General features: G+C 30.5%; 1 protein-coding gene across 2 annotated transcripts in view; it reads left to right on the forward strand.

The window, feature by feature from the left end:
* Window positions 1-15,083, forward strand: part of LOC145303854 (uncharacterized) — a 156,702-nt gene that overhangs the window by 23,277 nt on the left and 118,342 nt on the right. For both annotated transcript variants that reach the window (XM_080145507.1, XM_080145508.1), the window contains exons 3-4: window positions 1,755-1,868; window positions 7,876-7,973. In XM_080145507.1, coding sequence (XP_080001633.1) covers window positions 1,755-1,868; window positions 7,876-7,973 — 212 coding nt within the window. The remainder of the gene's footprint in view (window positions 1-1,754; window positions 1,869-7,875; window positions 7,974-15,083) is intronic.

Here is a 15,083-nt window from a genome sequence, read left to right on the forward strand (position 1 = left end):
TTAATCATTAAATTCTGATAACTATAAGTGGGGTAAAATTGCTTTCAAAAAAGTTCTCATAAAAAAAAACACACTGTATAACAGTCAACAAATTACTCGTAGATTTGATTCTACTTATAATCAAGTTTGTGATTGTTAGGTTGGGGAGGATAGTATTATAAAAATCGATTCATACCCCTATAGTCGCTACAAAATAATATGTTTTAAAGACATATTTTACCATATTAGGTTTTTTTATGGGATGGCTTTTCGCTGCCTTCATTCTATCCTAGTTTCTTTTTTTACCTCTTTTGATTTTTAAAATTGCTTATATCAAAATAAATTAGTAATCAACCTCTTTTTTTTTGTTTTTGTTAATTTGCAGCACCCTAATCTAGATTATCCTAATGAGAGGTACATAATAGGGTGGGGTAGAATTCAGTGAGGGGGGGGGGACAAATAGCTGTTTATTACACTAGTCCCCAAGTTATACAATAACACTTCCATATTCGTTTGCTTAATAACTTTGATTGGTTGGTTTATGTAGTTGAGTGTTCAAACGTACAAAAAAAGTTAATTTTATAACAGAGCTGGATCTTTAAATCATTTCAATGGTGCGCCAAATAGGAGTGCGCCGAATTTCAGCCAATCACAGCGCGGTATTTCGTAAAATGCTGTGCTCTCATTGGTGGAAAGTTGGCTCACCCCGATTTGGCGCACCATTGAAATGATTTAAAGATTCAGCTCAGATCTATAGTATAGATGTATATACAGATAACTACCTCCCTTCCTTTTTCAATGACCTTTTTCGTCTGCTTCTAAATTATTTTCTGCTACTTGGCTGTGTTAATATAAGCGATAGCATTGGTTGAATTTCAATGACCCAATAGGAAGATTGCACAAGGTTAATGCGATTGGGAGATACACTTATTTAACCCTTTCTCCCTCTAGTGTTTTACTCTAATAATTTTATCATCATTGTTGGGGAAGTACATCAATTTATTGGCCATTGTCTTACCCTTTAGATCCCTGAAATCATCCTAATTGAGAGGTACATTATAGGGTCGGGTAGAATTATATTGAGGAATGCGCTAAATACCAGGAAGGGAGGGGACATTGGGATGTATATTACACTAGTCCTCAAAGTTTTTTTAATGACATTTTCTTATGTGTTGGCTTAACCACTTCGGGGACTTTGGTAAATTTTGATTGGTCCGTTCATTAAGTCAAGTGTTCAAACATTTAACCACTAACTTTAATCTACAGAAGGGGTACTTTTGTGTATCATCATTGGGTATTTACATTAATTTACCGGTCATTATCTTATCCCTTTAGATCCCTGAAATAAAAGGGTGGGGAAATATTACAATGAGGAATGCTCTAACTACTGCATGCAAGGATACAGACATAGGATAACACAGGATAAATTCATTTGTTTGTGATATAAAAATATGTCTATAAAATCTTACTTTTATCTATGTAATTTTAAATGACTAATTGTATACTGTCAATCTATGCCAAATATAAAAAAAAGTAGTAATTCAAATTATGTCATGAAAAATCCTCCAATGTTTTTTGTAAAAATCTTTGAAACTTTTGATGTGTGATTTTATTGTCAGTATCAAAATGTTGTTGTAACTGAAGAATATCATTATGAAACACAGTGTATTATTTATAACCTTATTTATTCATTTTATGTTAAATCATATAAAAGTATTTACATATTTTCTTTTTTATTATTATTATTAAATATAATTCATTTATATCTATTGCAGGATCCTACAAGTCTCGGCAAGCAGTAGCTGGCCCCGCCCCCTTTGCTTCGTTTGAAGACCTCAGTGATTATACAGGCGCGGGTTCAAGTCCAGAAGAATTAGAACCACTGCCAGGTATTTAACTTTTTAATCATGTTTCAATTGTCCTATTGATTTGAAACTTTGCATGATGATTCCTTTATTAGTTAGGTATAATTTAGAAAGCGTAGCAAATCTATAATCGTTACCAGAAAGTCTGTACGTCCATTTACATTTGCTTCATTTGCTTCATTTGAAGACATTAGTGTAATATGATAACGTTTTCTTATTCGTTGCTTAACAACTTTGGGGTCTTTTATTGAATTTTGATTGTTTTGTTAATTGTCCAAACGTTTCAACCAATAATTGTAACCTACAGGAGGGCTAATTTTCTGTATCATCATTGGGTATGTTCACCAATTTTTCGGCCATTGCCTTATCCCTTTAGATCCCTGGGTATTTTTATATTGTTATCATGGATCTAAAGGGATAAGACAATGGCCGATAAAGTGATGTTTATCCCAAATGATGATACACAAAATTATCCCTTCTGTAGATTAAAGTTAGTGGTTGAAATATTTGAACACTCAACTTTATTTAAAATTCATATTAATTAATTATATCTAAGGTATTTTCGTTATTCTATCATAGTATGTTTTCAATAATTTATGGTTATTAACTGCTATATAATTTACTACCGGCTACGCCCCTAGAGACCACTAGGGGAACTTGAGAAGAGGGAAGTTGAATTCTAATGGCAAAGTTTTAAAAAGAAAAAAATTGGGAAGGGGGTAATTTTTTTCAGTAAGTTCAATTTCTATGTTGTGTTCAAGTCTCTTATTTTTTTTGAATTCGAAATTTTTTGTGGTTTCTCTTGGGAGGGTGGTGATATCCTCCCACAAAATAGTTATGAAATTCCCGGGACTAATGAAAAGCTATTATGTTAAGGAGAACCCGATCGGTTCAGCGGTTAGCGAGATCCTGCGGTACAGACAGACAAACAAACAGACAACCTTTTACTTTATTATAAGGATATAGTAGCTTCGCTACTAAAAATCAAATAAGAAGAGAAACACTATTATTACCTTTTCCTCCATACCTAATACCTAATATAAGGTCCTAATGCCAATAAATCACAGAGAATGATAGCACAATAGCAAACAAGCATGTGTTGACGGACTGCTGTGATTTTAGGACATAAAAAATTAGGGAAACCCTCTGAATTCTCTAAGGACTAATTATAGTCCTATTATACATTAATATGTGTACACTATGTCAGAGAGGGAGGGGACATTAGGTTGTTTTGTAACACTAGTCCCCAAAGTTTCATAATAAAGTTTTCCTATTCGTTGGGGACTTTTATTGAATTTTGTCTTGTTGGTTCATTCAGTTGAGTGTCCAAACTTTTCAACCACTAATCGTAATCTACAGAATGGGAAATTTTGTGTATCATAATTAGGAATGTATATCAATATATCGGAAATTGTCTTATCCCTTTAGATCCCTGAAACACTATGTTTGTGTTTTTATATATATTATTATTTATAAAAAAAAAACATAATAAGAAAATAGTAAATAACATAAAATCAATATTAATTTACTTCATATAATATTATATGATATAAAAAAGCAAAAAAATCAACCTGTTATGTATTAACTTGTACATTTTTTTCTGTTAACTTTGCGGATTTTTCATAACTATACCAGAAAACGGTCAGTAGTAGGCTGCCTAATACTTTTTATTTTACTAAGATAGCTTAGATATTAAGGGAGTAAAAAGCATTAAAAAAAAAACAGTTTCCGAACAATTTTGGACACTTCGGTGAATTTTAATTGGTTGTTTCATTAAGTTGAGTGTTCAAAGGTTTCAACCACTATTTTAATCTACAGAAGGGGTAATTTTTTGTGTCACCATTGGGGATGTGCATCAATTTAACGTCATTTGCCATATCTCTTGAGATTCCTGTTTTCACACAGTGGAAAAGATGAATGCGAGATAAAATAAAAAGTTTTCAAGAAGAGTTAGGAGAAAGAAAAAAGGGAATAATTAAAACTTGTTTTTTCTTTGATTACACAAATTGATAAAGGTACTAAGAAAGAGAGGGAATGTCTGATTGAGCCAATAGGAGAATCGCATCGGAATTTACATTGGATCTCATTGGTTGAAATTATGTACACATTTTCCTACGAAGGCATGTTTTTTTTCATTTCATACATACATAAAAGTCAGCTGTTAACAGTATATTTTCTTAGTAGAAAGCTTTGCGGAATCAGAATTAATTGCCCAAAAATTTCGTTTACAATTTGAAAGCTTGAAACAAAGTTGGATTCTTAAAAAAAAAATTAGGCTGGCAACTCGCTGGTGAGGCAAAATTATTTTTGTGAAAAATCCTCCAAAATCGAATAAAAAAATTTACAAAAATGAAATAAAATCTTAAGAGGGTTATTAACATATGATTTTGTTTAATTTTTGTAGATTTTTAATGTGCTTTTGGATGATTTTTCACAAAAATAATTTTGCCTCACTATCGAATAGCGAGTCTATCATTTTTTAAGAATCCACATCAGCTTGAGTCGAAAGTAAACAATACTTTTGTCTGCTAGGAATGTTCTCTCTTAGATTTGACGAAAAAAGGGTTCAGAATATTCTTCTACTCTCCTATTTCTATTACACAAATTACAAGAGTTAGGGAAAGTATGCCTGCGAAACTACAAGATGTTAGCTTAATCTATCATTCATTGAAATGGACTGTCTTGTGTGGTCCGAAGTATTTCGCTAACCACTGAACCAATCTGATTCACCTTTACAGTGTAGCTTCTTATTAGTCCTGGGAAGGATTATAACTATTAAGCCAAACTGAAAATCCAAAAGATTCGCCCCTAAAAAAATATGAGCCCCCTTAATTTTTTCACTTTTTCTTTTTCAAGAATATTTTCCTAACCTCACATACCACTAGAGGCCTCTGTTGGCTTGAAGCTATTTTTACATAAAAAAAATAAGTCATTAGGCAGATATACTCTGATATTCTATTAAAGAGTAGCTGCGATTTTCAAACACCACAAACATCTGTTTGAAAACCAAAAGATTTGTCAACTTTGATCAAAAGTATATAAAGTGTGGTGTACAATCACTAGTGCTAGACATCTGCAAATAATTACTACAGTTTGGATTGTGCTTTCTCTTTTACTTCATTATTTTCCATTATGCGGATGTAATGGCATCCAGTAATTTAAAAGGGATAAGACAATGGCCTATAAATTGATGTAAATCCCCCAATATTATTACACAAAATTACCCCTTAGTAGATTACAATTTGTGTTGAAACGTTTAGACACTCATCTCAGTGAATCAACCATTCCAATTTCACTGAAACCCCCAAAGTTGTTACGATAACGAATATGAAAATGTTATTATAAAACTTTGGGGACTAATGAATAAACAGCCCAGTGTCCCCTCGCTTGCTGATTGGCTTCATAGAATTAGTAGCCAAGGTATGGACTGCATTTATATACATTTGATGACTAATACCTTAAGCTAATAGTCTGTCTATCCATTAGAGTAAAACAATAGAGGGGGAAGGGATTGAATAACTGTATGTCCCCATCCCGAGGTCCATGTGCCGACTTTCAATAGGGTCTTTGAAAATTAACTAATATCGTCGGGAATATTAACACATCCAACTCACATAATACAATTTGCTAGCAGACGAAAAGGTCCCCTACAGTGGGATCCAAGAAATTGTCTGGTTATACATCTATATTTATAGATTTATTGTACATTCCAAAAAGAGACTGGATAATGAACTGTAAGGTATACCTGTTGTAGCCATAGTTAATTCTCTTACTTGTTGTCCATTAGGTATAATTCATTTAGAGAAAATAATGAGATGGAATAAGTGATTATCAAAATTATAAAAAATCTTGGAACCTTAGGTACGAAAAATAATTATGTATGTGTTTTATAGAATAACAGACAGATTGACGGACCAAATAAGTGATGTCTTTTAGGAAGGGATACCTTCACCAATGAAATCTGTTATCTATCTTAAATAGCAGCAGAGAATATCATATTTTTCTCGTAGCGTTACAGAAAGACGGAAGAACCCAAAAAAGGAAGCTCGCCACTTTCGAAAAAATTTGATTAATGTACAAAAGGTTATATCAGACGACTGGTCATGATACATTGTACATAAATACCTAACAATAAAATACTAATAGTTATATCCCAAGACAGGTCATGATACATTGTACATAAATACCTAACAATAAAATACTAATAGTTATATCCCAAGACAGGTCATGATACATTGTACATAAATACCTAACAATAAAATATCATTAAGGCCTGTAAAGCTCTTTTATGTGGTGAATGTAAAAAAGAACAAGAACATTTATTCACATAAGTAGCACAGTTGCAACTTGTATTTTTAACAAGAAACAAATATAGTAAAATAAAATGTAGTATATATGAGTGAGAAAAGGGAGTGTAAAACAGTGGTTACATCTAAAGGGATAAGACAATGGCAGATAAATTGATGTACATCTCCAATAATTATACACAAAATTCCCATTTCTGTAGATTAAAGTTAGTGGTTGAAACGTTTGAAAACTCAACTTAATAAATCAACCAATGAAATTCACTGAAGTCCCCAAACTTGTTATGCCAACCAATTAGAATAGTTATTTCTCGCATCGTATTATAAACGGCTTTCCGCGGATATGGATTGTACATTTAAAAGATTAAAACTAGTTTTTTTAGCCCCGAGGTGCCGGAGGCACCGGCTAAAAAAACTGGTTTTAATCTTTTGATTGTACATTTTTATATTCGTAGAAAACTGGATATAATACGATGCTAGACATAGTTTTTTCGTATGGATGAGAACCGGTTCCTATCCACCGGATTCGAATGAATACGAGAAAATGTTATTATTAAACTTTGGGGACTAGTGTAATGAACAGCCTATTGTCCCACCTCCCTGCGTCAATTTAAGATTAGCTGCGCTTCTAATAAATGGACAAAAGGAATATTCCCTTGACTAATGTAAAAAGAGTATTTATTTCACTTTTACTTTATTTTTATAACCGAGAACAGTTCTGAATAACCTCTAGCAGGTTCTAGACAGGATCTTATTTAATATAGCATTGCTACTCAAAAAGGAAGGGGACATTGGGCTGTTTATTACACTAGTTCCTAAACTTTTATAATAACGTTTTCTTATTCTTTATCTCATCAATTTTTGGGACTTTCATTGAAATTCGATTTGTTGGTTTATTAAGATGGGTGTTCAAACGTTTCAATCAATTATTGTAATTTTTAAAAAGGGGTAATTTATTGTTTATTGTAATTGAGGATGTACATCAATTTATTGGCCATTGTCTTATCCCTTTAGATCCCTAATTTTGTATACATTTTCATTAGTTCTAATTAGCATAATTGTTTTTTTTTCTGATCTTTTTGTCTAATTTACACTCCCTTATTTACCAGAGAGAGAGAGAAAGAGAGGGGACAATGGGCTATTTATTGCACTAGTCCCCAAAGTTTTAAAATAACGTTTTCTTCTTTGCTAGCTTCACAACTTTGGGAACTTTTGGCTGGTTTATAAATTTGAGTGTTTAAATTTTTCAACCACTAATTGTAATCTACACGGGGGGTTATTTTGTTTATAATAATTATAATATATGTCAATCTATCGGCCATTGTCTTATCCCTTTAGCCTGCTTATTTACTAAGTAATATATAAGGTGCTATTTTTTTCTATTTAGGTCAATTAAGTTTATAAGAACAGAACTAATAATACACAGAATATAATATTATGTTATTCAAATACTAGTTGCTTCGCCCCTAGCTTCTTTGGGACGGAGGGGTATACAGGAAAATAGCCTTAAACCACCCCAAAGCTTTCATGAGTCTTCCTTAAAAAGTTCAACTCAATATTTTATGATAAAAGATCTCACTACCATATAATGTAGGATTATTATTTTTAATTTATTTTAACTTTGCTGTTGGTTTTTGCTTTAGTTTATTTAAATTTATTTAGGAATCATAGAAGAGAACACATGTGAGGGGAACTATCCCCCCAGATCTTAATATTAATATATTTAGGAATCAGAGAAGAGGGAGGTCCTTGTACACATGTGAGGGGAACTATCCCTCCAGATCAAGTTTCTATTGTATCTGAAAGAGATCTTTTTCAAACACAGGTAAAAACAATTGTATTGCAATGTAGTTGGATGTCTGTGTATCTGTTTATTTTATATAAAATTATTGTCAATTTGAAATTTGAGACTCTAGGAGTAAAGAAATAAAAATGATATCAGCTTTAAAATACTGTGGGCTGTTATGTCTTGTTAGCTAATTAAGAAGACAATGGGCTGTTTATTACACTAGTCCCCAAAGTTTTATCATAACTTTTCCTTATTCATTGGCTTATCAACTTTGGTGACTTTTATTGAATTTCTATTGGTTGGTTCAAGATGAGTGTCCAAACATTTCAACCAATAATTGTTATCTACAGAAGGGATAATTTTGTGTATCATCAATGGTTATGAACTTTAATTTATTGGCCATTGCCTTATCCCTAAAATCCCTGGGATTGCTAGCAAAGTAGACTACTTTACTTATGAATGGATAGCTATATAAAACTGCAAGTGCCAAGCCCTTGCACAAAATCTTTAAAGACAAAAAAAGTTTTGTTTTATTTTCCCATGTTTTAAATCAAATAAAGTAGAAGAAAAAACAAAGAAATTGTTGAATCTAAAAAGTTTATGCAAATAGAGCAACGAAGAACCTACTTTAAGGCTTCAGTTGAGAATAGTTTTTAATTAAATTAAATGCTTTTAACTTTCCAATATATACACAGGCTACACTTGTTTGTATTTGTTTAAACTTTACATCCAGATACTATGCTCAACTTTAATACCAATAATGTTAGCCATTCTACCAGTGAATTAAAGGTTAATTTAGTTCTAGAGCTATTAAATAAACAATAAAGAATTTGGCAAAATAAAAAAGCCATTGGTAGTTTATGACAAAAAATCTTTTATAAACAAAATAAAAATAATAATACCCTTCCTAAACTAATAATACAAATACTAATAATAACTACGCTGAAATGGTTAAAAAAAAATATATCACAATATTGATTAAAAAACTGTTCTAACATTAAACAAGTTAATCTTTTTCAGTATACATTTGACTTGTCATTCATTGTGATTATTCATATGTGAAATTGTATTTTTAAAAAGAAAATTATTTTTATAGTTATTTTGTATAGGAACTAATAATAGAACATTACTGAATATTTATAATGGTTCAACTCCATAAAAGAAAAAAACAAAAACAAAAATACATTACAATGTAAGTTATTTTGCACTTAAATACAAAAACTATATATTATTATAATGAAGCTTAAATAAAGTAAAACACAAACATCTTAATTACCCATGCTGTTTTTACTTGTATAGCAAAAAAAGTTAACACAACTTGAAAAGATTATAATCTTGAGTGCACTTCTGGTGCAAATAAGAAATTACAGGATTTGGAGAAAAAAATTTAAATAAAGATATTTAGAAATTGCAACACATCAACAATAAAAAGAATTTAGAAAATGTTGCTTCTTTTTTCTTTCTGCATAAAGAATACTTTCCTTTCTATAATTATATTTCATCGTAACGGCTCTTTACCTATGTCATTAAGTTCAGACTAATCTCATCTTACTACCTTATTATAATTATCATTCACAATAAACTGTATATATAAATAAAAAAAAATAAAAGGTCTTCTACCCAAAATCTGGAATAATTTTTGATTAATAACATAAATAAGTTAACTATTATTTTCCAGTTTCACATCCACTGAATAAAACTCTTAATAATAAAAATATTAAAAAAAGTAATCAGCATTCCATGCCCCCCTCCCTGAGGTAAATGCATGTAGCCAAGTTTTTGCATTGTAATCAAGAGAAGGTAATCAGGATTTATTCTGCACTCTTAAATTACTCATTTGCTGCACAGCCTGCAAATTCAAGTAAGATACATTTTTCTCATATTTATTTGAAACTGATTAATATCCGGTGGATTAGAAACGATACTCATCCATACAAAAAAAACTATGTCTAGCATAGTATTATATCCAGTTTTTACAAATATAAAAGTGAACAATCATATGATTCAAACCAGTTTTTTAGACCGTGCCTTCAGCATCTTAGGCTATAAAAACTGTTTTTAATCTTATAATTTTACTTTTTATATCTGTGGAGAGCTGTTTATAATGCGATGTGAGAAATATTCTTTCTTAAGTGCAAAAATGTTGTCTTATAAATTTTTTGTGTTTGTGACAAGATTATGCAAATCATGATAGACACATGCTTCAAAATCTATTATGCTAACAAAATTGGATAGGCAGTAAATTCAATTTATAAATTGAAAATGTTAAATCTTAAGATTAAAAGCCTTGTCTAAATAAAATGTTGTCTCTCTTCTCATTTAATTTCTTCTGAGGAAACCATCTTATTGGACCAAATTTAGTGAATTTTTTTACCCCTCTATGATCAATTCTTCCTTTCTTCAAAAATCTTTTTACTGTTTGGGTAATTGCTATTTTGCATTGTATTATAAACATCTTTCCGGAGATTAAAAGGCATGGTCTAACAACACTAATTTTATTATTTTGACTGTACATTTTAATATTTGTAGAAAACTGGATATAATACAAAACAATACATGATATTTTAGTATGGTTTTAAACCGGTTCTAATCCAGCAGATATTTCAAAGCCATACTGGAAAGGCAGTTTTCTCGCCAAACATTTCTTGAGATATTTCTAGTTGATATAGGGCAAGTGCAAGTAAAAATTTAAATATTTCTATGAATTGATTTTTAAAAATCCAAATTTTGAGTAGCTTTTCTCTGATATGTATCACTTAACTTAGTTTCAGGAGAGGCTTGATCCTAATCTAACAATGTACTTTGACACACACAAAAAGATTATCCTACAGATTTTCCTGGCCCAATGAATGATTTTCACCAATAAAACATGTCTAGATCCAACCCTCCTCGGGGCCCTTCAACTCAAATAAGAGTTATAGCTCAAGTTTTTTATTCATGTTGAACACAAATAAGCTTGTACCTATTCAAGGAATAAAATATTTAGAATTATTACATTTATGATATAGTACATTAAAGTAAATTCAAATTATTGTATATCAATTGTCAGCTGTAGGTTAACAGCCTGTAGCTTTATAAGGTAGTTGCACATTTTATCAAAATTTAGGTGCTAAATAAATAAATATTTATAAATAACATATCAAGCAGTCTATGCAACTCTATATTTCATGTTCTTTGAATAATCCAGACACATATCATGTCTGAATCTCTCCCACAGTGGTGGTGTGAGGTGCCTCAATACTTAATCTTCACATTTTCCATCTAGTTTACCCATTTTGCAACATTACAAAAACCTGTCTACTTTTCAGGAATGCAAGATATATTGTCATTAAATAGATATTATATTTTCTGGTTCAAAATAACTAATCAACCAGCAACCTACAATAACAACAATTGTCCTTATATAATCAGAACTAGCAGCTGTGACCCTTGAATCCAGAGACTCTATGGAAGGGATATAAAAGTGTAGAAAAGTAGCATAAAACAATCTCAGGACCTATAGGAAGCTTCATTGTAAAGGAGCAGTTCAGCAGTTAGCTAAATCCTTCGCTACAGACAAAAAAAGTATATAGAAAGATTACAATCCTTTTTATATTGTTCAGTAGGAAAACTTTAATTGAAACATGATACCTGTCCAATTACCTGCAAAGAGCAAATATATTAATACCAAAACAGGTTATTTTCTCATATTTGATAATATTTTAGACTAGAAAACAGCATTATCAAACTAAATACTTTAATATATCATTAGAGATCATATCCTTTGAATTCTGAACCTACACCCAAGAAAATTGGATGTAGATTTAGATAAAGGAAAATCCTACCTTTTTATATATTTTCATCTTATTATAGTACTACAGAAGATTGATGTGGGGCTTATAATGGTTATTTATTTTCAATGATTTTTCATGAAATATTTAAAAACAAATATCAAATAATTTTCTTTTAAGATTCAGTACAAAATGCATATTTGATGCAAATTATCTTAAAACAAACCACTTAATTCTAATACCAAAAATTTAACATTATCTGAAAATATATGCATAACCTTTGTTTATTTTTTATTGTTTTTAAAAGTTAGCCATTGATTTTATTAGACTATAAGTTTAGGCTAATAAGAATTTAGAAGTCCAATAACTAAAAAAAACGCTGGAGTAGGGATAAATAAAACATTTACAGCACAATGGTCATCTATATTTCATATTATTTCAATGACCAGTCATAAGTTAAATGTTTTCTAGAATAAAATCTGCAGAAACCTAACACTTGCCCTGAGCCAATATATAATATGTATTCTAGATAATCTCTCAGCTCTTTGAAGGTATTTCTGCATTCCAATATTTGCCCGCATTGGTTAGCAAGAACAGAGATTAAACTTTAGACTAGCAAACACTTTTAAGAAGTTTAATTGGGAATGTACTTAATCTTAAAGTTGAAATTGTCTCCAAATTGAAAGTTATTTTTCTTCCAAACTGAGAAAGTGTTCAGATCTTTTATCTGATACATGGGAGTTAAATGAACAACAAGCCTTACATAAAGGATAGAATATTGGTGAGGGAGAAAGACACTCTTAGAGATACTTTTGTCATACATTTTATTGATTTAAACAAATCTCTATACTCTAAAGACCTTGAGGTTAAATATCCACATCCATCTATTTATTTGTCTATTATTTGAGGCATTTGTTTGTTGAAGGTTAAGGAGGTGTGAGTAGTTTTCAAGCAAGAATTTTACAAATAAACAGAATTTATCTACAGATTGCATAATCATGTGATAATATCTTTTCCAATTTTGTTTCAAATCCGATTAATATCCGGTGGATTAAAACCATTTCTCAGCCATACTGAAAATTATGTATTTTATCATTGTATTATATCCTCTTTACTACAAATATAAAAATGTACAATCATAGAATTAGAACAAGTTTTGTTAGATTGGTTTAATCTCATAATTGTACATTTTTATATCTGCGGAAAGCTGTTTATAATATGATGCATTTAATAACTAATACAATATATATTAGTTTTCTTATATTTTTTTTAACTAACTTTCCCACTTTAAGAACTTCTGTTTGACCAAACGTTGTAAAGGAAGCTTTAACATACCTACCTAATCATTTAAAGCATTTAATAGGGATCCTATTAAAGAAGAACCCTAACTGATATTTAATCATATATGTTTTCACAATGAATATCATTAATCAAAATCTGCTTTATCCAATTGTAATTATAATGATAAAAATGGAAATAATTTTTATGTATGATAGAATAAATAACAGAATGTTTATATACTTTCTTACAAAAACAAGTGGCTGAAAGTATATATAAATAATATATGAAGGTTATTGTTGATTTAATCTACCAAAAATCAATAATAATGTCTAATACAAAATACTTTTGGTGATTATTTCTAGCTATAAGTATTTGATAAAACAAAGTAAAGAAAAGTATATTTGTACAACCTTTTATAATAGTTAATTATAGTTCTAATTATATTTACAGAAATCAATCTCACATAGAAAGTCTTGGCTGCCATATTTTAGAGCAAATCAATTACAAAAAAAAATATTTTTTCTAAAACGCTGCCAAAGTTACTATGTATTTCATTTATTTAAATTAATACCAAAGAAGCCTTTTTTTAAAATATAAAGTAAAAGTAAAATATAGTGTATATATAAATCATTCTTATAGGAATAAGAAAATGTTGACATGTATTGTGTATTCAATAAAGAAAGAAAAGAGTCTGCTTAATTAAATTAAATCATGTCACAAGGTTTACATGAAACACATTCTCTATTCTAGGATACACACATATTATTAACATTCTTCATCTTTTATCCTCATAATAAAGTAACAAGATGTTTGTCTGTTTTTACCAAAGGATCTTGCTAACAGATATGGCTCTCCTTTCCAGGGTAGCTTTGCATAGGTCCTGGAAATGTTTATATTTGTTTTGGGTGAGGCTAAAACCACCTTCTGGAGAGAAATCGCCTTTACAGAGCTGTATCTGGCAACCCTACCTCATTGTCTTAGAGAGATGCATCTGGCAACTGTATCTCTCTTTAATTAAGAGTTTCATCTGGCAACCCTATCTCTATCTGTGTGTTGTGGAGTTTCATCTGGGAAACCTATATCTCTTTCTTAGTGAGTTGCACCAGGCAACCCTATCTATCTTTCTTTAAGAGTTGCATCTGGGAACCTTATTTTACTTTCTCTAAGAGATTTATCTGGCAACCCTATCTCTCTTTCTTTAAGAGTTGCTTCTGGTAACCCTAACTCTCTCTCTGTGTTGTGGAGTTAAATCTGGCAACCCTAAATCTCTTTCTCAGATATTTGAATCTGACAACCCTATCTCTCTCTTGATGTTGTGGAGTTAAATCTGGCAACCCTAAATCTCTTTCTCAGATATTTGAATCTGACAACCCTATCTCTCTCTCGATGTTGTGGAGTTAAATCTGGCAACCCTAAATCTCTTTCTCAGATATTTGAATCCGGCAACCCTATCTCTCTCTGTGTGTTGTGGAGTTGACTGCAATATAATGGATTTCCTGTTTATTCAGTGAACCAGAAACTGAAAGGAGAAAGGCCATTCAATTCCAGGGATTCAAGGGTCTGGGCTTCTAGAAAAAAACTAACATAAAATCACCACTTTAGATGGACTTTCATGTTGCACCTTATGATAAGAGGATATAACATCCCTCCTTGAATATATAGCCGTATAAGTTTTTTAATTTCTTTTTTAATAATTATTAACACCTATAATATTAGACTTTATATTTTATCTAGTTATCCTTTTATCTCAAGTAAAATGAATTTGTTATCTGGAAATAAATAGCTCCTTCCTGTTATCAATTGGGATGGAAAGGACAAATTATTTTAATCGATTAGTAACCCAATTTCATTCTAATATCTACAAGCTATATGGGCAGAGACAGAATTTCATACTAAAATTGGAATAACTTTTCTTACTTGTTCAATATTTGGTTTGGTTATTTGTAATGGTTGATTGTGATCAAATGCCATTTAAAAGTCAAATTGATTGCCTTTTGCTAATTTTATAATTGCCAACTTTCAATTTAATTGTTATAAATACCAATGTTTATACTACACTCTTTAACCATTGAAAAGTTTACTTCTAAATTTACTT

The sequence above is a fragment of the Acartia tonsa genome, chromosome 13 (assembly GCF_053477335.1).
Source record: "Acartia tonsa isolate MP-2025a chromosome 13, ASM5347733v1, whole genome shotgun sequence".
In the NCBI taxonomy this organism is placed as follows: Eukaryota; Metazoa; Arthropoda; class Copepoda; order Calanoida; family Acartiidae; genus Acartia; species Acartia tonsa.